General features: G+C 38.1%; 1 protein-coding gene across 5 annotated transcripts in view; it reads left to right on the top strand.

Annotated features, from left to right (window-relative positions):
- The first annotated feature begins 1,407 nt into the window (after positions 1-1,407).
- Positions 1,408-23,478, top strand: part of LOC135201017 (uncharacterized) — a 42,652-nt gene continuing 20,581 nt past the window's right edge. Inside the window, exons 1-6 of one of the 5 annotated variants that reach the window (XM_064229838.1) lie at positions 4,059-4,447; positions 5,475-5,863; positions 10,912-11,034; positions 20,696-20,869; positions 22,565-22,662; positions 23,206-23,269. In XM_064229838.1, coding sequence (XP_064085908.1) covers positions 10,912-11,034; positions 20,696-20,869; positions 22,565-22,662; positions 23,206-23,269 — 459 coding nt within the window. In that variant the 5' untranslated portion in view covers positions 4,059-4,447; positions 5,475-5,863. Of the gene's footprint in view, positions 1,538-3,924; positions 4,033-4,057; positions 5,864-10,911; positions 11,035-20,695; positions 20,870-22,564; positions 22,663-23,205; positions 23,270-23,478 lie in introns of those variants that run through there. The other 4 variants (XM_064229840.1, XM_064229839.1, XM_064229837.1 and 1 more) reach the window with 4 other exon arrangements.

The raw sequence follows: 23,478 nt of genomic DNA on the forward strand, positions 1-23,478 counted from the left end.
TGAGCTATAATTATAGTGAAATATCAGTGCGCCATGATGCCATATGGAGAGACGTTGGTTAGGGAAACCAAGATGGAAGTAGCCTTGTACCCTAAGAGAGAGAGAGAGAGAGAGAGAGAGAGAGAGAGAGAGAGAGAGAGGAGAGGGAGAAGATAAAAGCTGAAGTGGATTATAATACGATAATGTAAATGTACTGCTGCAGGAAGCCCTGATGCTCCTTTAGGGGAACCAGTTGCCAAGCCCTCTTAGGCGGCAGGGGTTGGAGTTAGATTAAATGTAACTACTCCGAAGGCCCTTTGCCCTATACGGGCAGCTCTATAAGCAAGAACCCGTTCTGGCATAAGGCCTGTTTAATCAAAAACAACAAGCGAAGACCCTTTAAAGTAACAAGGGTCGGGGCAGAGTGCGAAGTCTAATTAGTGGCACATACACCAAGTGGCCTACAAGTGGGAGTTTGACCCTTTGAGACTTACTACCCATTTGACAACAGCCTCCCTAAATTTACTTTCGGTAATAATAAACCTTTGACTTTTTCTTTTCCTCTTCTGCCAGGTTTTGGAAGTCTCCTTCTGCTTCCTTATTTTCTGATTCGTGCAATCTTTCACTCTTAACGATGGGGCTAATCATTTTTAAGAGGTTAAGCCCACTTCTTTTACTTTTCATTCCTTTCTTTTCATCGGGCCTGCGCTACAAGTGCGATATAGTGTCCCTTCCATCGGCCACATTGTTAAAAAGAGAACTTAAGGCAGACCTTTGAGAATAAATCGAAAAAATCCCATGAAGAAATTCACAAAGGAACCTTGACCACATATGGTACTTTAAGAGTTTACAACATTTTTATCTGCCATTGGTGAAAAAAACAACTGGAATGTGACAAAGACAGTGTTATTTTTGTTTTATTTATATTGCAATTAGCATGTCCTGACTTTATAACATTTGCTATACAGCGCCCGTTCTTATTTTACAAAAAACCGAAATCATTATGCATTCACAGAATAGAAAGCAGAATTGAAAATCGCCATTAATCTTACAATTAAATTCAAGGATGTTCACTGAACAGTCAAAATGGTCAAAGAGAATGTTTCTAATAAAAGGCAAACTTTTTTACACCTCATATGTAGGAGACAATAAGACGGGCAAACCCAAGTCTTCATTCATACCCTACCCAAAGCCAAAGTAAACAAGAGCGAGAAGAGGAAAGACCACCTCCACTGAAGGAAGGAAGACAATAAAGTTGAAACGCAGGATCAGAAGGAACATTTCAAATACGGGGAGTAACAATGACATACCTACCGTCACAGGGCACTCGCAAAAGATCTAACGTGAATCGTTCACGAATCAGGAATAATTGATCTACGAAGTCACGCGTTGGTAGGTTGGAGGTCTCATTGTCCCCCTCAATGTATTGCAGGGCCGAACTGGTAGGAGCAAGTCAGGATACGGTAGGGTAGGCTTTCTGTCCCGAAAGGAGGGCAGGGCAGTCTCTCTTTAGCTGTGGTGCAGGTCCCATACAACGCCTCCAGTCCGTCGAAGGCAGGTAAATAAGCTCCTTCCCAACAATTCTATTGCAAAAGAAGTGTTCAACTATGGGATGTAAGTAGTTTCAACTGATGCTTCTCAGGTGGATGCTAGTTCTTATAGGTTCTGGTCAATGGCGTGACTCATGAACTGAAGTTCCCTGGGATTGCTGATATCAGAAAAAAAAAAATCGTTTCTCTGTCTGTTCTCGCGAGACGTTCGATTGAGTTAAAGGTCATTGACTGTGCGATGTAACACTATAAAATAACATCAAAATGACTATGTTTGACGACGCAAATCAAGCGGGAAGGTGGCCACACAGCCTGAACACGCATGCAGACAATGATAATACATGTGTGTGTGTGTGTATACATATATAATATATATATGGGTGTGTATACACGTATGTATATATATATGCCATCTATTCTTGGAAAAACATCGATTTAAGTAAACTGAATAAGGAAATACTCCAACTCTCTCTCTCTCTCTCTCTCTCTCTCTCTCTCTCTCTCTCTCTCTCTCTCTCTCCGGAGCTTAACACAGTCTTCGAACATTGCAGTGAGACTTCCATCATTCTCATGGCAAAACTGGAGGAAATCATAAAAGGTTTGGTTTGGTTTGCAATAGTGTTGTTCTTCTTTCTGTATGTTTAACTTATTTCAAATGATCATCCTAAAACTTCCGTTTTGGATTGGGTTTGCCTAGAAAGTTATTGCTATAAAAAAACTAAACTTCATCCATACATTTCTCCGGGTTCAGTGTTCACATTTAAATAATATGCTTCATTAACTTTTCCTCCTACTACTGCTTTCATTCTGCTTACCTGGAAAAGACTCCCCAAAGCTCACACGTCCGTTTTTCATTTATTTACATAATCTGCTTCATTCCCGCTCTTCCTGCCGTCGTGATTCATGATCGATAAGCCTACAGACTTTGTCCTATTTAGTTCATTAACATCAGATGTGCCTCCATGAACAACTATTCACCATCATACTGCTGATGGTTTCTGTCTTCTTCCGCTAGAGATTTGTTGTTGTATACTTTTATCCACCTACCTTTCGACTCACTCATCTCCTCACTCCTCTACATGACCCAACAGCCCAAAAATACTTTGATCTATCTCTGTTTCCTCTGTGTTTTTGTTTCAACAAATCTCCTCATCTCGTCACTTTACAGGGTTTCAAATCTCCCAACTCTACACATACTAGATATAGTTTTCTTGCACTCGAATTAAACAACCAGACATCATTTTCATGGCATACAGTTGGCTCAGCAATCCCTGGGTAGACATTTCCCAGTTCCCGCGTTTTCTTTGCCTTACGTACTTGGATTCCGACCGTCTTGATTTCATCATCTTAATTAAACATTAATTTCCCGAGAGAATGATTCGCTTCTATTTTTCCACCAATGGTATTCACATTCACCAGCTCACCTTCCAGCCTTGATGTACCCACCAACTTGCCTCCTGATAACATTCATCGTTTCTATCATACGAACAGTTGCAAATTCGCTCACCAGTTATTACAGCTGGTGCTGTTATTGTTTAGCAGTTTTACCTAAAAAGAAAGAGAAAAAAACATTCGACATTTATTTTAGCCCTCCCCTCTTACCCACATATTTACCTTCAAAATGTTGACATTCCCGAAGTATACATTAAAAGTAAGTGTCATATGTACATCTTCATTATTTACGTTCTCTGAGGAAGCAATTTGTAAATCCTCTTTATTTCTGCGATTAACAAAACATATGAATGACAAGAAATCTATCCTTATGTATATTCATACGGAGTTGAAGACTTTTTGAATTCTTAAGGAAACTGCGTCGTTTATATGATCGTAACTGCATCAACAAAGAAGTGGGAATAATAATGAAAACAGTTTTCCCAAGAGATACAAAAAGAATGTCAGCGAAGCGCCTAAAATCCCAGTTGCATGAAGATTGCATTGCATTTAATGCTCATCTCTGAATTGCCCAATCTGATGATGTTACAGGGAAACATCCAAGTTAATGGAAAGAGATAGTTAAATGAACGAAGGAAAATTGTAATTTGGATTAGAATAGTTAAGGATTTTTTTTTACCATTAAATCCTCGTGTAAACAAGGTCTTGTGATCTGAGTTTTCCTTCCGTGACCTCAGACTGACATGACAGCCGTTCAGCAGAAGTACTTTACAAGTATAGTATATATATATATATATATATATATATATATATATATATATATATATATATATATGTGTGTGTGTGTGTGTGTGTGTGTGTGTGTGTGTGTGTTGTGTGTGTGTGAGAGAGAGAGAGAGAGAGAGAGAGAGAGAGAAGGTAAAGGTATTTTATACCCAGAGGCGGCGTAATCTGAAACCGTTTCAGGCCAGTTCTGTTCTCACCAACAACCTGTGGTTCACCACTGGATCTCGCAGTGGATGCTGGCAATTCTCCAGCGTCGCTTATCGTCCTTCATCACCTTCCAGGGATGACATCCGTCCAATGCAGCAGGACCTGACAGTGATGGAAGGTATGACAGAGCTTCTGAAAGTCTTCCTTGAAGGGACGGGCGCGTCGTGCGTTCGCGCTAGCGCGTCGCTGTAAGCCAGAAGTGGTGGGAGGGTTTTATTGGGAGACAGATGATCCCTTCTCGCAGGTCGGTGTGACGAAGAGGCTGAAACCGCAGCTTCTGGAGTCAAATACTCTTCTTCAGCAAACTTGTGATTGGCGGTCTGGTCACCGATCGCCAGAGAATCACGCACAAACGCACTTATTGCCAAGGAATTATGCATTCAGACAATCAGTTCTTCTACGACCTGGAGGGCTGTCGAGTTGGAAAACGAGTTTCCCCATTGCGTGACTGTTTGCAGCGTGTAATCGGCGGGAAAATATTGGAGATCAGTACCACTGAAAAAGAATTAGATTAAGGGAAACGATAAAATAAGGTTAAAATGTCTATGCTAATGATGTACACGTTTTTAGTCGTGATGTTCTTGGTGTTTTTTGGCGGCCTTTACTTCTGTTACTTCCGCAGGAGGATTACGTTCAGTGAGTGATTACGGACTGGAAAAACAATATTTTACGCGTTTTATTTCTCAAAACGTAAGTGCAATATCACAACATATTTTTTTCTAGACCTATGAACTGCAAAAGACTTCCAAATCATAAAGAAAGTACTAAAAACACTGACCCCACAAGACAAGATAAAGATATTCCAAGTGCAACACCAGAACTCGTTATTTCTCAAGACCACCTGACATGGGAAGACCTCCGTATCTTTGTGAAAGAAAGAAAGAAAGAAAGTAGCATCTAACCACAACCTTCAAATACGACCAAGAGTCCTCTTCAGATGAAACAGGATTTCATCATAGGATCTTCTCAGTGTTCCCTCACTGGTCATTTCTTTCGGCAACTAAGATTACACGCGGTGGAAAAGACATTCGGCCTCTTTGAAGGTTATCAAAACATTGGATCATAACACAACAACAATTTTTCCCAGAAACGTAAATTAACATTTAGAATTTATTCAAGAGTTGTTATGACTTCTCCTGAGCACTGAATAGTAAACGCATTAATTGATATCCTTTTCGAAAAAAAAAAAGATATTTTCGTGACATTTCTTTTGGAATTAGATTAAAATTCACAGTCGAAAAAAATGAGGTGATCATTTGCGAGACAAGTCAAAGTACACGATAAATAATGTGGCGTCAGTGAATCTATACCTTCCTTTAGTCTGTCTGTAGCAAATTACACCTTCTTGGCGGCCTCAAAACAAAAGAAGTTAGTAGCAAATTATATTCTTCGGGACCCTCCTAAAGATCTTTACAGAGATCTCGTGTATTTACTAATTTCATGTATTTACTAATTTCTTTATGAAAAATTCTGTTGGAAAAAAACTAATTATTTTAGTCGAGCTCTGGGATTTAGGGGAAAATTTTTAAATAACTTATACTTTGATGCTCTTTAAAAAAGATTTTGGCGAGAGGATTTATAGACACTAGTTAACAGAGATCAAAGATCTCAAGAGATTGGCCTACCTGAAGAAGAAATGGTCAAAGAGGGAGAAAGGAAAGAATAACCGAAGAATCGAGTTGCCTGAATCTGCTACAGAGGCAGATTAAAGGACCAAGGAGCAGGCTGAAGTTCCCTTGACATTTTAAGAGTCAGAGAATTACCAAACACAACGAGGCAATTCCTCTTGCAAACCTTCGAAGAAGTGCAAATCTATCAATGAAATAATTTTCAACAGACTTTCAGCCTAGTCCGATTCTGCCAAAACGAAGACTACCTCAGTACATGATGGGTTGGGTGGCCCGTAAGGTTTCTTAGCCCAAAGCGCCTCGTCAAAACTACAGGGAAAGGTAAGACAGGCATTGGTGAGAACTGTTCCGGTTTCGAATAACAGTGGATTTTCCCTATCCATTTCGGTTTATGATTTTGAAAACTTGTGTAGCAGATTAGTATTACACCCACACTCATAATATTTTGTAATTTACTTAAGTCAGTGCCAATTTATTCGCAAAAAGTGACAAACGTTAAAAAGGATGGTATGGGCGATCAAGAAGGCCGAGATAGAGAGAGAATCTTATCTGCTGCCTACTTCAGGGTTAGACTCCATCTTATCCTTCAGATGTTTTGTCCTTATTTCTTTTTGTCCTGGAATGAACAGGGCATTAAATTGATCTCTCTGTTCACCCTTGAATAAGAGCAGGGAAAAAATGGAATGGTCTAAGAAGAAAGGAAGCCCGGTGACCACCAAGAAAAGATGGACACTGCCGGCACATAGGCCTACTAAACACCCAGGACTAGGCAGGGCGTGACGCCAGGAACCTTCACTAGATGAAAAGCAGAAGGGTGACCCGATGCCTTCCGGCACTGCCGCCTGTAAAGAAATTATATATATATATATATATATATATATATATATATATATATATATATATGTGTGTGTGTGTGTGTGTGTGTGTGTGTGCGTGCGTGTGTGTGTATGTATATTTAGGTATAATTATATATTATATAATAGGTATATATATATATATATATATATATATATATATACGTACATATATATATTATATACATATATGTACATGTATTATATACATACAGTATATATATATATATACATATACAAGTGTGTAGCACACGCACGTTTGTGTACGTGTTTGTATGTAGGAAGTTTATTGCAATGCTGATGAACCTCAAGAGTGGATGTATGAGGTTCTAATGATTTGCAAGGTTCTAACATGGTCCAGTAACTAAGGTCATGAATATGACAGTGACCGTGTGCATGTAAATTTAAACACACACATAAAAGCATAAATGTAATTGTAAAATGTTAATAGCCACAATGCCCTCTTAACCTCTCAAATTCTTCGCTCTTTTTTTGGATAAACCTGGCTTCGTGAGGTCGCGTACTCTTTCCAATCCCGGCCATCTTTTTTTTTCTTTCGGCTCATGTTGCTAGCTCCATCCATCTCTCTCTCCGACCTCACTGCCACTAACTGTAGTTACCTAATAACTAGATGCAGAATTCACTAAGATGAGTTGCCTGGTGTTCTTAAACGGAACGTGCCCTTACAGCTCCGCCCAGCATTGGATTTAACCCGGGTCCTCTGTTATTTTGAGTCTATTATTATCCATGATTCGCACTCTTTCCCATAGAGCAAGTCAGAAGAACTTCTCACTTTTAGGATTTCTGCACTTTAAGAAATATACTCGTACAGTATACGGCATCGTCTGAACACATTTTATTGTGTTGGCTTTTACAATACCAGGTAGTTTTTCTTTGCACGTAATTGTCTGCTGTCTGCGTTCCATGTATGAGCACTACGTAATTACAGGAATGTGAAAAAAACACAAAGTAACGTGGCTTATTACGAATACAGCTCGAGTTCATGAGATGGTATGTTGAAAACTACGTCTGAATCCAAATGCCACATCGTTAGCCTAATCCAAAACCTGTTCTGTACGAAATTTCGTAGCCGAACTTAAACTGTTTGATAAAGTGGGCCTTTTTTTAATGATATTGCATGTAGTCACACATTTGTTTGAATTCCGATCATTCAAGCGTAAGCAAACCTACCGTAGCTCCGTTAGAGTCTTTATGGTTGTTTTGTTGTCCTGCCAGGGAATTCACATTTTACTTCGTGATGTGATTTGATTTTTTGAAATTCAGGCTGTCAAGCCGAGCACTGGGACACTCTCGGTCACTCAGAACTTCAGACAGCGAAGAGAGGAAGTTGGAGTGGGTGGATTGCTGGATACGGAGAGCCAGAAAATAAAGATGAATTACAACGATATATCGGGGGAACTGGGAGACAACCCCACAGTTTGCACTGAGAGATATTAGTCAGAGCGGCTGAACAGCAAGGCTGAAGAAAGGATGTAATAATGGAGGTAAAGTAAAAGGCCAAAAAGTGGGTGCAGAGAGGGACGTAGGGAACGGTGCTAGCACTTTTTAGTGATGCCTGCTGTGTACAACGTGAGGTGCACTGACGGCACTACCTCCCTACTGGGATTTTATTTGGATTCCCTTCTTGTATCTTTAAGCCTTATACTATAAACTTTATTACGCATTCATAGACCTTTTACAGAAAACTTAAAAAAAAAAAAAATCTTAATATATCGTTGCTATAAACGCAACCAAATAATGCCCTTCCATCACTCGGCGTCCTTTAGCGTCATCGATTCCCTGATGTTCAGCAAGAATTTTCATAATTAATACAGCCACGTCATGAACTCCCTTTTTTCAATTTTTAATATAAGTTTGATTTATTTATTTGAACTATATTTTTCTCACTTGATTTCACTTCCTCATGCTGCATATTATTTCTCCAAATTACATGTTTGACTTTTCACTTTGATCAATACCAGTGATGCGCTGAGCCAAAACTGAGTGGTTAATATTCATATGAAAATATGAAATTAGACAAATAACCAAATGCATAAGTATATGGCAATTGAGAAACTTCGTTAAAAATCAAAGCAGAAGTTCGTAAAGCCATAAAACATTAATGCAGCCTTAACTCTTCCCGGAATGATGTTTTACAGTTCTTTGTGAAAGGGAGTGAGAGACTTTTGGTAAAGTGCGGTGCAAATCCCAAGGACTTCCCCGAAGGGAATGAGGAACTTCAGGCACTGGGCAGTGTGACCCTGGGGGTTTTCTGCTAAGGTGAATGTGAACCTTCGGGTAGTGGGCAGTGTGAATAACGGGAGCCGGAGTGATACGAAGGGAATGGAGAACTCATGAAAACCCTCTGGTACTGGGTGATGTGACTTTGGGACACCACAAAGAAGTACTGATAAACCTTTAGTCATGGCAGAATGAGAGGGCCATCTCAGTGAAGGGAACGCATGACCTATAGTACTGGCAGAGTGACACTGGGGCATGTCTCAGGAGATGAAGGATCGGAGGTGCCCGGAAGAGTCAAACAGGAGCACCTCACTGAAGGGAATGAAAGGCCTCTGGTATTGAGGAGAGCGACACTGGGACACCTCACTGAAGGGAATAAATTGCCTCTGGCTCTGGGAGGCACCTCAGTCAAGGTCACAAAAGACCTATGGTTTTGAACAGTGGGACACGGGAGCACCTTAGATCTGAAAGACCTTTAGTACTAGCAGTGTGACATTATGGCACTCCAATGAAGTAATAGCAAACCTCTGCTTCTGGTCTGTGTAACATTAGGTCATCTCAGGGGAGGAGATGAAAGACCTAATTCACAGGAGAGGATATAAAATACCTGAACTACTGGCCGAAGGAAATGAAAGACCTCTGGTATTTGCCAGTGTGACTTCAGGACACATGAATGGAGAGAGGGAGAGAAAGGTCTGTGCCAACGGGGTGTCATGATAAAATATGGCTGTCAACATTTTGCAAAACCCTTACAACTCTGTCTTTCATGCAAACAAAAGGAGAGGCACTTATTGCCAGTTGTAAAATGTGTTTTTACATTTTATCCTATTTGTTATCCTAAAAAGGTCATTATTGAATTCATTTTCTTTTTTATGCCTTGTCAAAAGTTCTTATGTTGTGATCTTACTGTTGAAATCTTGATTTTTTTTCTTGTTATGTGATCATAATATCATCATTCTTAATGATTTGCCTGCTGCCTTCATCCTCACCGTCTGCTTATGGTAGGCCTTGAATAAGTGGTGATGGACTACGAGTTCCTGCAACACTGAAACGAGGATTTTATCAGTTGTATTATTATTACCGTTATCATTAGAATTCTTGAATAACATTTTCTTTTTTCTTAATAATAATAATAATAATAATCTTTCTATAATGGGCGTTATCTATCCATCCATCTGTCATTCAATCATGGCCAAACGGCTGGTCCGATGAGCATGAAACTTGGCAAGGTTATAATAGGGACCCCTAAGATGGTTTATAATGGTGTTTCAAGCAACCAAAGGCATAGGAGGGGGTGGGGCGCCTTCCCCGAAACGGGGCTGTTTCAGCCCGTAGACTTAATAATGTTACGGGTCTGGCAGCTCCAGACGAAAGCTCGCTTGCTTCAAGAAAGATATATATATATATATATATATATATATATATATATATATATATTATATATATATATATATATCGTTAATGACTTTGGTAACTATGGTATCATAGTTTATCTGTAAAATTCAAATATATACACCAATTTTGACTCTGTATTTGATCATGACCTCCATAGGCACTCTACTAGCCTGTCTAAGTAGCACGGAAAAAGCCGCTATTCGGAAAATAGAGAAGAATCTCTACAAGTGTAATGCTGCTGAAGTAGCCATTACTTTTAATAAAGGATTTATTATCCCTAATTTTCGGTATACGTAGTAAATAATGTGACTTTCGATTTTCGATATTCGTACTAAATGTGACTTACTATCGAATACTGTGGGAGTAAGACATCAATGGCACCAAAGTGGGTCTGGGTTGGGCAGGGTGTGACAAAGGGAGTAAGAGGGAGAGGAAGTGAGAGAGGGAGAGTAGAGGGGGTGTTAGAGAGAAGAAAGAAGGTAAGAAACAGAGAAGGTTGGGGAGAGAAAGAGAGAGAGAGAGAGAGAATTTATTGGTTGCCATTCAGAGTTACTCCCGGGTAGGACAGTACGTACAGTAATTTCTGGATAAAAGGAACGGTCAGGACAAGGTGGTGCAGGGAAGCTTCTTTGAGTTCCTCAGATTTTTTCCCCAGCAATGCCGGATAGGTCAGCTAGTAATAACAATAATAATAATAATAATAATCCTTGCCTTCAATGCAACGTAGCATAAATGTCAAGTGAGAGCAACAATGAGTCGCAGTGAGGTTCAGGAACACCTGCACTGAGCAGGCACCTTAATTTCTATTCTTATTTTTCACCTTGCTGAAATTAGTATTCATCCTCTTCATGGCTAATTCTTTCCCGTTCTTCCTTTCAGATGGACTCGGGGCCAGGTCGGTGTTGGGTGTGCGACGGGCCGGGGAAACTGTGGTGCTCCGGTTGTCGTTTCGCCCTGTACTGTTCCTTGGCCTGCCAGAAGAAGGATAAAGCTAGACATCTGGTGAGTCAGTCTCGGGGCAGCGCACAGAACGGCGTTCGCTCTTGTTCTTCCTTATCTCTCCTTCTTTAGCTGGCGTTACTTTCACAATCTAAATCCTACGACACATGTTCGAAGGTGTACTAAGAAATCGTCACCTTCTTCTTCTTTTTCTTCTTATTCTTCTTCTTCTTCATATAACCTTAAACCCATTTTCTATAGGGTCGACCGCTCGTATCTTATGCCTAGCGATTCTATATCTTCGTCTTCCCCACCGTTATCCCTGCATTAAGGAGTCGGTTGCCTGATGCGCCTACTCCACTGCCTTCTGTCAAAGGCATCATCCTTCACCAAAACTCTTCCCTCACCTTATCTTGCCATCTAATTCTCTGTCTCCCTCTCGATCTTCTTCCTATAACAGGTTCCTCCCAAGTCCTCTTCACTCCCTCCTCGTCATCCATCCTCAACACATGCCCATACCATCTCAATTGGGACTCTCTTATCACCTCTTTAATCTTTACTAAGCCTGCTCTTCTTCTTAGTTCATCATTTTCCTCTCTAAAGCGTCACTCCGTATCATTTGCAGCATGCCTTTTCTACTTCTACACTCCACGGCCATTTCATATGCTTTCTTAAACAGAGCATCCTCATCCCTGCGAACTACATGGCCATACCACTTCATCCCATCCTACTTTCCCTAGCTTTATCTGTTATTTTACAAACACCTGCCCTTTTTTCTTATTTGTTCCCTTTCAATTCTTTGCAGCAGTGACACTCCCAGCACCCATCTCAACATTCTCATCTGTGTCCCTTCCAGGGCTCCCACCTCTTTTCTGTAGACTGCCAAAGTTTGGGCATTCCTTTGAGACCTAGGATTAAGGTCTACAAAAAAGCAATCATACCAGTGCTGCTGTATTGTGCAGAAACTGAAGCAATACGAAGAAAAGAGGAAGGAGCCCTGGAAAGGGTTACTGGAAAGAACTGTAAGTAAACACATAAGAAAAAGGATGGGTGCCTATAAAATAACTGGCCACAGATAATGAGCCTCGAAGCTGGAAATTTTAAGTAATGTTATACCCAAGAAATTCGTAGTCTTTATCACCCTTGCGATTACACAAAGGAACAATCAATACTGTCACTCATTTCTTTGGAGCCTCTTCTTCACAGTATAGACATAAAACTTCATACACTGGTGATCGAATTGGTTGTACTTTCACCTTCGAACTACAGCATCACACAGTCTCATCAGCTTATGATGTCTTTCCATTTTGACCTCTTAATTGCCTCGTAATATCTTCCACAGTCGTTTCTACAAGCATTCCCAAACTTATGTTAACCCTTCAGTTATGCTTCTCTTCTCTCCCATTCTCTACAAATCCTCAAAATATTCATAGGCTTCCTTCTCAGATAGAACTTTTCCATTTGCATCTTTTAACCTGAGATCCATCTGCGCCTAATTCTTTCTTTCTACATTTACTTTACTGAAGAAGAACGTAGACCTAAGGTCACTGCTCACCTTTTTCAACTTTTTGCTCTTAACCTGATCAGAAAATGTTCTGCATGCAACATTCCAACTCATCCACAATGTGCTGAGGTAATGCAAGATATGAGAAAATATACCAGAATATTTTGCTCAACATGTCTATCATGGATAGACAATGTTATCAAATCAAGATTGAATGTACAAATAGTTGAGGATGAAGAAGAAGAGGAAGAGGAAGAGGAAGAAGAAGAAGAGGAAAACGGAAGAGAAGTAAACAAAACTGAAATGACAGAAAAAAATAAGGAAAACAAAGAACAAGATAAAAGTATGGATGCAGAGATACTCATTGATACTACATATGAGGCAATAAAGCAGCATACTTACGAAAAAATAAATTACGATATGACAACACAAAAAAAAATCCCGAAGAGGCTCTACCCAGATCTACACAATGACAGGAAAGAGGAAAAAATAGACAAAAAAGACAAAGTCTGCAACCTTTTGAAAAGAGGGAATTGCAGATTTGGAGAAAGATGTTACTACAAACATCCTAAGGTATGTCACAACTATGAAATATATCGTAAATGTGCATACCTAGACGGCTATGAGGATGATTGCAGAGATCTACATCCAAAATATGCAAAAACCTAAAAGAAGGAAAAGGATGTAAGTTAGACAAAAAATGTAAATATATGCACCCTGTAGCCATGAATCAAAATCAAATAAATAATCAATCAAGTAATAAAATCCAAAATAAGAAAGAAACAAAGAGAGGAATAAAGAATATTAGGTAAAAGAAAAAACCAAGCCATCAACGCGATATGCCGTGATGTCAGCAAAAAATTTCCAAGCCTCAGCTCCAAGATACAAATCAAGAGATAAGAACTGTATTTATGATGCAAGAGGATATTGCAGATATGGAGAAAATAGCAGATTCAGACACAAAATGAATAATTATGATGAAGGAAGATCCAATATTATGGAAAAGTTGGATTTTTTAATGTCAGAATTTCCGGAAATAAAAAAAAGAACAACATACCAGAACAGGAAAGAGACATGGGAAAATCCTTATTATTACCCATATTAAATGAAGGAGAAGACACGCAAACCATCATAGTGATGATTGCGCAGGGTTTAGTTACGAGTAACTCAAAAAGAAAAATAGAGTACTTAGAAGAACTAACCCAAATTGAAAAGAAAATAGATATAATGAATATAAGTGAAACCTGGTATTCCCAAGAGTCTGGGAATGATGATCAAATAAAAGGGTTCCAAACTTATAGATCAGATAGAAAAAATAGGAATCAAGGGGGAACCGCAATATATGGGAAAGACAAAAAACAAGGAAAAATATATGAGAAATATAGTAACTCAGAATTTGAACTAATAGCGGTAGAATTTGAATCTGAAAAATTAATGAACATAGTAATATATAGACCCCCTAATACTAAAGAGTTTGACTTAATAATAGAAAAATTGGATGATATATGTAGAAATCACAAGGACTGGACTATTCTCCTATCTGGAGACTTCAACTTTCCTTTAGTAGACTGGAAAGAACGAATAGGAGATTGTGGTTGTACTTATACATATAAAAAAGAGAGTAATAGTAGTGCAGAAGATAAGAGGCAATTCGAAAAGCTATTAGATATGCTACTAGAATACAACATTCAACAAATAAATCACCTGCCAACAAGAAAGGAAAATACTTTAGACCTAGTATTTGTGAACAAGATGAGTTATGTTAAAGAAATAATAGTTTATAATGCGAGTATTTCAGACCACAATGTCATAGAATTAACAGTCCATTCCAAAGCAAGTGAAAACAGAGATAAGCAAGAAATGAAAAAGTGGGAAGGATATAATGTGATAATGCGAGTTATTTCAGGACCACAAGTCAAATAGAATTAACAGTTCATTCCAAAGCAAGTGAAAACGAGATAAGCAAGAAATGAAAAAGTAGGAAGGATATGGAAAATACAACTTCTACATTAAAAGTATAAAAATGGTCAGAAATAAATGAAGAATTAAACAAAGATTGGGATAACATTTTCATAAGTGATGACATAAGGGTAAATACGGAGATATTATATAAAATATTAGAGAAAATAGTGGATAAATATATACCGAAGAAGAAAAGTAAACATCAGTCATGCATACCAAGAGACAGAAGGATCTTGTTCCAGAAAATCAGAAAGTGGAAAAAAGGTCTTGCAAAAGAAAAAAATGCATGGAAAGTTATAGAACTAAAAAGTAAGATAGAAAATGCAGAACAAAAGATTATACAATCAAAAGAAAATGAAAAACGGGACTTGGAAGAAAAAACCATAGTAAATATCAAGCAAAACTCCAAACTATTATACTCATACGCGAAAAAGATGAATAAAAGAAGAATAGAAATAGGCCCTCTGAGAATTGAAGGGAGATTAATGAATGAAAAAAAGGAAATTTGCAACATATTGGCAAAATGATATAAGAGAGAATTCACCCCTAGAATAGATAAAGAACATAACGATATAGAAGTAAGGGACAAAAATAGTGAATATTTAGCTGACATAGATATTAATGAAGCTGATATTGTGCAGGCTATTAATGCAATTAAAAATGGAGCTGCAGCAGGGCCTGATGGTGTTCCTGCTATTTTGTTAAAGAAAGTAGTTCATTCTATCGCAAAGCCACTTGCAATATTATTAAGACAAAGTGTAAATACAGGCATGATTTATGATGAGTGCAAATTAGCATATATTACCCCTACTTTCAAAAGTGGATCAAGACTAGAGGCAAGTAATTATAGGCCTGTGAGTCTAACATCACATATTATGAAAGTGTATGAAAGGGCAATGAAGAAAAATATTATGAAACATTTAATAAAAAATAATTTGTTTAATATAGGACAACATGGTTTCGTACACGGAAAAAGTACACAAACCCAACTATTAGTCCACCGTGAGAACATATACAAAAATATGAAAAGTGGAAATGAAACAGATGTGGTTTATCAAGACTTTGCAAAAGCTTTTGACAAGGTAGACCATAATATATTAGCGAAGAAAATTAGAAAACATAATATAGTGGATAAAGTAGGAAGATGGTTAAAAGAATTTTTACACAACAGAAAACAGATAGTTATTGCAAACAATGAGAAATCGGATGAAGCTAAGGTAATTTCCGGTGTGCCACAGGGTACGGTGTTAGCTGCATTACTGTTTGTTATTATGATTGCAGACATAGACAGTAATGTTAAGGACTCGGTAGTGAGTAGTTTCGCCGATGACACAAGAATAAGTAGAGAAATTACTTGTGATGAAGATAGGAATGTGCTACAAAGAGACCTTAACAAAGTATATGAATGGGCAGAGGTAAATAGGATGGTATTTAACTCTGATAAATTTGAATCAATAAACTATGGAGACAGAGAAGGAAAGCTATATGCATATAGGGGACCTAATAATGAGACAATCACAAATAAGGAAGCAGTTAAAGACCTTGGTGTGATGATGAATAGGAACATGTTATGCAATGATCAAATAGCAATTCTATTGGCAAAATGTAAAGCAAAAATGGGAATGTTGTTACGGCACTTCAAAAGAAGAAAAGCTGAACACATGATTATGCTTTATAAAACATATGTTCGTAGTCCACTTGAATATGGCAATATGATATGGTACCCACACTATCAAAAGGATATTGCACAAATAGAGTGTACAAAGGTCCTTTACAGCTAGAATAGAAGAAGTTAAGGACCTTGACTACTGGGAAAGACTACAATCCTTAAAATTATATAGTCTAGAAAGGAGAAGAGAATGCTACATGATAATTAAGGCATGGAAACAGATAGAAGGAAAAGCCGAAAACATCATGGAGCTAAAAATATCAGAAAGAGCAAGCAGAGGTAGATTAATAGTGCCCAAAACTATACCAGGAAAAATAAGGAAAGCACACAGGACATTAATCCACTACGCACCAGCATCGATAATGCAGCGTCTATTCAATGCGTTGCCAGCTCATCTGAGGAATATAACAGGAGTGAGCATAGATGTGTTTAAGAATAAGCTCGACAAATATCTAAACTGCATCCCAGACCATCCAAGATTGGAAGATGCAAAATATACCGGAAGATGCACTAGCATTTCTCTGGTAGACATTAGAGGTGCCTCACACTGAGGGACCTGGGGCAACCCGAACAAGATGTAAGGTCTGTAAGGTCTGTAAGGTATACCTCTTTATTTCTATCTCACCTTCTTCTTGACTTCCTTATTCAATCCTCATTCATCTGTATTTGTGTATCTGATCTTCCCCTCTGTCTTGAAGCTGAATTTCACGTAAACATTTTTGGCTTTCCACTAAACTTCTCATTCCTAATGCCATCACTCCTGAAACCAAACATACCCATTTCTACTCCTTGACTCTATCCTGTAATTTTTCACATTATCCATACACTCCATTTTTTAATTATATGTTCACATTTCCCCCGTATCAAGCTCACATTCTTTAATTGTACAGCCACAGTATGAAGCCTTCTCTCTACATCCATGAATTCATTAACACATACTATAACACTTTTCCTCACCATTTTCACTCTCTCGAACAATTATATAAAAGGATTTATTCAGAAATCATGTTTTCCGAAGATAAGGCACCTCTCTAAACATTTCCATATGACTTGCCATTTCAAAAAACCCCATATTTGCTAAAACGCTATTTTTCTGTCATCTACTTTTGCATTTAAATTACCTAGCACAACCATGTTTCCACACACACTGTAAGGCATAAGTTCAGGCTCATATTCAGATTCACAAAAACATTCCCTTTTACTCTTATTCCTTTCCTATACTGGACCATGCATGCTATTGCAACTGCCATGCTCAGTCTTACCTACATAGTCCTTGACCTAATGCATACGCTGACATAAATATATTGTATTAGGCAGGCTCTGAGAATGGGTTAAAGAGTACAAATGTGTTAGTTCAAGAAGTGTACAGTTAAATGTGGCAGAAGTAAAATTGATACTAGAGTGTGTTGATGGTTGGGAGAGTCCGAATCTGCATTTAGTGGGGACTGGAGATAACAAAAGGCTGGTTTGGCTAGGTAGTAATGAATGCAGAGGTAGGTGGTAGGGAAGGAAATGGCATTATTGGTAGGGAGGGAGTTCCTGGAGTAACTGAAAATGGAAAGATTTTTGTGGAAATGTGCTTAGAAGAGGCTTGATTGTTGGAAATAAAGAAAAGGGACAGGAAAATATTCTGCCAGATTGTGCTAGCACGGAACAGATGGAAGAGAAAGTCGATGGATGTGATGGGAAGAATAGGAATGGTTAGAGGTATATATGAGCATTATCTGGATGAAATAAAGGTTAAGACTGACATGAGTTGGAGAGGGAGGGATGAAAATTTCCCTGTAAAAGCAATTAAGAGAAGTGGTTTGGATAAAAATGAACTGAGAAGAGCACATAAGAAAATAAATGAACTTTGGGCTAGGGCTGAAACCACACAGACAATTTATATAATATATATATACTTATGTATATATCGTAATTTTCGTAAATATCCAAAAACATTTTGCGTATTTTTCATATAAACAGATAAACACACAACCAAACAAACAAACAGCCATTCCCCTTTCCAGGCGTAGCTCCAAAAAAAGAGAAAGGACGAAGATCACTGCCACTTTCAAACTTAAACCGCGGAATTATGGACGAAGTTCACGTTTAGAAAATTTCCATGCCTACAGGGAAGGCAGGGGAGCAGTACATTGAACTTCCTTTTATTCATGACATCACTCACTCTGATCTTTGACTTTCTAAATGTTAAAGTCCCTTCTTTCCAATATTCCTTTTACGCCATCAGTGCTCCGCTTTTAAAATCTCCATTTGATCAAACCATCTCAAACTACTCTGATCCGCCTGTCCACTGACATCATCACATTTCTCACGCTTTTAATTCCTCTCCACAGCTTTCATCTTTCAATCCCATTCAACAGCCACACTCACTTCCACACAGAATAGTTCAATAACCCCGTCATGCACCCCAACCTTGGCTGTCGCAGACGTTCCAAGTATATTCCCATTCATTTGCACACATAATGCAAGCTTCCCCAAATATATAACTGTCATATTTTCTTATTCTACCATCATCCAAAATATTTACTCCCAAATGATTAAAAGGATGTTTCTTTCGCCACCCATAACATTCACTTCTCCATCTACCTGGTTCTCATTTACCCGCATAACCTTACTCTTGTTCACATTTATTCTTAACTTCCTCCTTTAGCAAACACTTCCAAACTATCTCCAATCATTATGGTATCGTCTGCAAACTCCATTTCATTCGTGATCTATCTTGTCTCATAACATAGCATCTACAGGAATTGTCTTTTCTCCGACTTCTTGCACCATTCCACCCTTAAAAGTATAAAGTAACCATGGAGACGTAACGCAGACTTGTGTCACGTCAGTTTTTACATAGAGCAAAACAGTACTCTCACACCTACAAATTTTAAGCATGCTTCAATTTCATCATGTGCCACATGCAGCATTTCTGTTTCACTTTTACTATTTTCTTTTTAAATAACAGGTTGACAAACACTTGAACCATGCACCCTCTTTGTTATCTAAACCTGCACTGTTCTTCCCTTGTGAGACTTTGTCATGTTTCTTACTTTTCGTATTTTCCCTGGTAAGCTCAAAAAGGTAATGGTTCCATAATCCTTACATCTCACTTGTCACCATTATTCTCATGTGAAAGAACAATTTTTCATCTCGCCACTCAATTGTACTTTCATCACAACACAACAGCCTCTTACTTGTAATTGCATCAAATTCTGGCATCTTCCTATTTTTCAACTATTCATATTTAGCCCTTCTTAGGCTGCGTCCACACGATCGAACTTTGTTCGATGTGACGTCAGAAGCGGAGAAACAGCGAGCAAAGTCAGACAGGCAAAGTTCTGACTTTGCCCGCTGTCTCTCCGCTTCTGACGTCACATCGAACAAAGTTCGATTGTGTGGATGCAGCCTTACATTATCAATAGTAATTGTCATAAACCTTGTCAGACTTTCACTGGCTCTTCCGCTTTTGAGTTATTCAGCTCCTACTTCCTCCATCTTCCAAATTCAGCAAATACCCAAAGTACTCATTCCTTCAATCCAGGACCGTTTTCTCCCAAGACGGTTCCTCTCTGCTTACATCTTTTATCCTGAGAGCCAGTTACTCACTAACCTTCCTTTCTGCATTTTCCTCTTTGTATTCGTGCAAAATACGTGTTCATCTTCTCACCATCCCTGTTTTTTATTACATACCTTCTTTTCCCTCTCACTTTCTATCTGGCCACTTTATCAATCCTCCTTCTGTCTTGCAATTGCACCTGGAATAATTTCATGTTTTGCTCCACTAAGTTTCACTTTCCAGATATATATCTATATATATATATATATAATTTATATATTAATATATATATTAATTAAATATATATATTTAATTTATAATATATCATAGATAGATAGATAGTTAGACAGGTAAGTTATGAATACACCATAAGAAGAGGAAGAAGGAAATAACTCAGATTTATGTTGAGGCCTCATATTCTAGGTGTCCTACGTTGAATAATAACCTTGTTAAGCAGAGATTTGAAAAACAGAGGAAAGGACGAAATACCAGAGTGTAGAACAAAGCTAATAGGAACCGAGCTTAGCAGTAAAATGATAAAAACACCCATTAAACTATGCATTACGTGGGCAATTAAACTATGTATTACGTGGGCAAGAGATCTCTTGGGAGTGAATGCGAGATCCTTCAGCCTGGGTGAAGGGCGAGTCCTGCCTTTCTGTTTCTTACTTTATACTTTACTGGACCTCCACAAAGTAAATATGCGACTGAGTAGCTAGGTGGGTGTTGCATGTACACTGATTTGTTTAACCCTGTACCTCAGTCGAACATGGGATGGGGATGCATTTACTCTCGTCACTAAAGGATTTTCACAAAGTAAGCATGAGAAGCGATATCTTGGTGGGTGTTATGTGGCATATAACCACTTTACTGCATTGTTCTGAATCCTTAGAAAGAGGTAAGTATTGGATGGCTGGTGCTACAAACCTTGTTTTCGACATTCATTGTACATTCTGCTCTACTGGATATCCGGGATGGCGGAAGCCCTTACAGAATGTGATACCCTGACTGATTTGACGTTTTTTTTCCACTCCTTCAGGATGAATGTTTCAACAGCAGCAAGAGACGAGCCCATTGCAGCTACTGCGGGAGGGACGAAACGCTGGGGGGAGTCTCTTGCATAGATTGCCTCGTCTGCTGTTACTGCACCGACTCCTGCAGGAAGATGGACTCGAAGAACCACAAGCCTGTTTGTCAGAAAGCGAGAGAAAAGGTAGGTCTCTGTCAGCGACGGGACGGAGGTTGCAGTCACCAGCGCGTCAAAATTGTTTGCGCTTTTGGATGTGGTCTCAGCTTGGCGAAAAATCCAGTGTAGTTGCTGTTATTTATTTTATTATAATGTGAATAGCATCAACAAGCCTGTGATTGACAAATTTATGATCATTGTTACTATTGTTGTTTTTATTTTTAATTAAAAACATGAAATCAGGGATATTTTTGTCATGTGACCTAAGCTGAAAGTGCGCGCAAAGACACACATACACGCACACATACTCACACACACACACACACACACACACATATATATATACTATATAAAATATTTTCTTATGAAATATTTAATATGACACTTATCTCACCAACCTACATCACGCTATCCACAATCCAGCTTCTTCTATAACCTTGAAATATCTTTCACAACTTGGATGTATTGAAAGACAGAGAGAGAGAGAGAGAGAGAGAGAGAGAGAGAGAGAGAGAGAGAGAGAAAGGAGATGCTTATTTTAGAGACGATGACTAATTGTGGTCTGTAAGACACACCTGGAAAAGTCTCCAGTTACATGATCGATCATCATCATCATCTTCCGCGTCCCGTCATCTCGTATTCATTTCACATCGGGAATTGTTGCTTAAGAAATGATCGGTAGCAAATGCGTCCTGTACGTTACGTAAATGTATATTTAAGCTCGGTTTTCCCGTAGTTAGCGCCTTATGCATATTTCATTACATTTATGATAGCGCTCAGAAATCCAAATATATATATATATATATATATATATATATATATATATATATATATATATATATATAACATATAAATCATATATGTATATTGTGTATCACATGAATATATATATATATATATATATATATATATATATATATATATATATATATATTATATATATATATGTGTGTGTGTGTGTGTGTGTGTATGTATGTATATATAAATTAGTTTTAGTATAACCTCTATGTGGCCAAATGACATCAATTCCTTGGGGTAAAACAGAAGCATTAGAATAAGAATATAGTAACATACAAAACAAGAAGTTAAATTAGAATAGCTTTTAACTTCATTTTCAGTATAATAGTAACACGGTCATCTTCGTGAAACATCATTCGCAAACGCACACACCTACATCACACACACACACACACACACACACACACAGTAGCGTACCAGTTGTACTTTAAACCATAAGGAAATTCTGGATAAAATGTATTTCCTATTAAACATTTTATTCTTTCCCGTAAATACGTATATCTTAATCGAGTTAACTTCTCGTGCGTTTTAATTAAGACTGGCAATACTTCATGATGTAGTTTTGTTTCATTTCCTTCGTTAGTTTAATCAATCTTGACCCTTCCTTCACTCATTTTAAATGCTCTTCCTTCATTGCCCAAAATCTACAGTAAACCAATCTTTCTTTCCTACCTGACTTTACTGGTGAGACACGTGATGTTAGTACTAAAGGCCTGAGTGTGTACCATCAGCGTACTCATGAAACCAATTTTGAAACGATACATGATCTCCCGTGACGTTCCTCCCATTCTCTTTCCCAGACGTATGACTCAACTGTTCCTGAAATCACACGATCAAAACAATTATAATCATAAGTGGTTCATACAATTATGCATATATGCACAAAGGCATTTTTTTGTATTTTAATATAATAATCTCAAATAGGTACTTGAAGCAACCAAGAAAATAGGTGACTGGAATCGTCGCGCGAAGGGCATCCCGCAGTACATGGGCCGACTCATCCATGCTGTTGATTACTTGAGGTTTGTTCTCTTGGAATTTGGAAGACTGGTACTGTCTTTCACTTGTTTTGCCAGGACTAGTCGTATGGTTTATCATAATTTTAATTTCTTTGTCTGACGATATAAATAATACGGAAATGATTGTGGGGTGGGTTGTTTGAATTTATTTTCTATTGGGTGGTATATAAAAGCAGTTAGGAATGGGTTGGAAAAGTGATGATACATGATTGCCGTTGAGCAGACATGTAAAGATCTAGATTACTGTCAGAGCTGATTCTAAAGTCTGTTAATTTTGATGTTTTTGTGTAATTATATGAACATAATTGAAACTTATTCTAGCAATTTTCATTATTATCGATATAAAAGTTTTCGAGTTAAATTTTCTGGGACGTGACTGCCAATTAATTGTTGGTGAAATTCAAGTACGTTTGAAAGTATTCGTATGTGTTATATTTTTTCCGGGGCACGCCAGAATTTTCAGGTATACTATGGCAAATGTAAGAGACCAAGATAACTGATACCGTAGTATGTACCTGATCATACTTTTTATCATCTCTTGAACAGATGGAGCGAAAATGAAGGGTCCAAATTGCAGCAGATATCTGTATTCGAAGCCACGAAACAGAAGGTGAGAATGAACGAAGAATTTCTGTCACTGACCCCTCGCAATGACTTTTAAAGATAATTTGGTTAATAGTTATTGGAAGGCAAAAGTTACTGTAACGTGATCAGTGCTGTGGTTAAGCAGCAACAGTTTCATTCGTTACCTGCAGTTTCTCAGGTTCGACTTCTTGCATGACTTAAGAGGGACTTTAAAAATTTTGCGTTTTATTTCAT

The sequence above is a fragment of the Macrobrachium nipponense genome, chromosome 27, assembly GCF_015104395.2.
Source record: "Macrobrachium nipponense isolate FS-2020 chromosome 27, ASM1510439v2, whole genome shotgun sequence".
NCBI lineage: Eukaryota > Metazoa > Arthropoda > Malacostraca > Decapoda > Palaemonidae > Macrobrachium > Macrobrachium nipponense.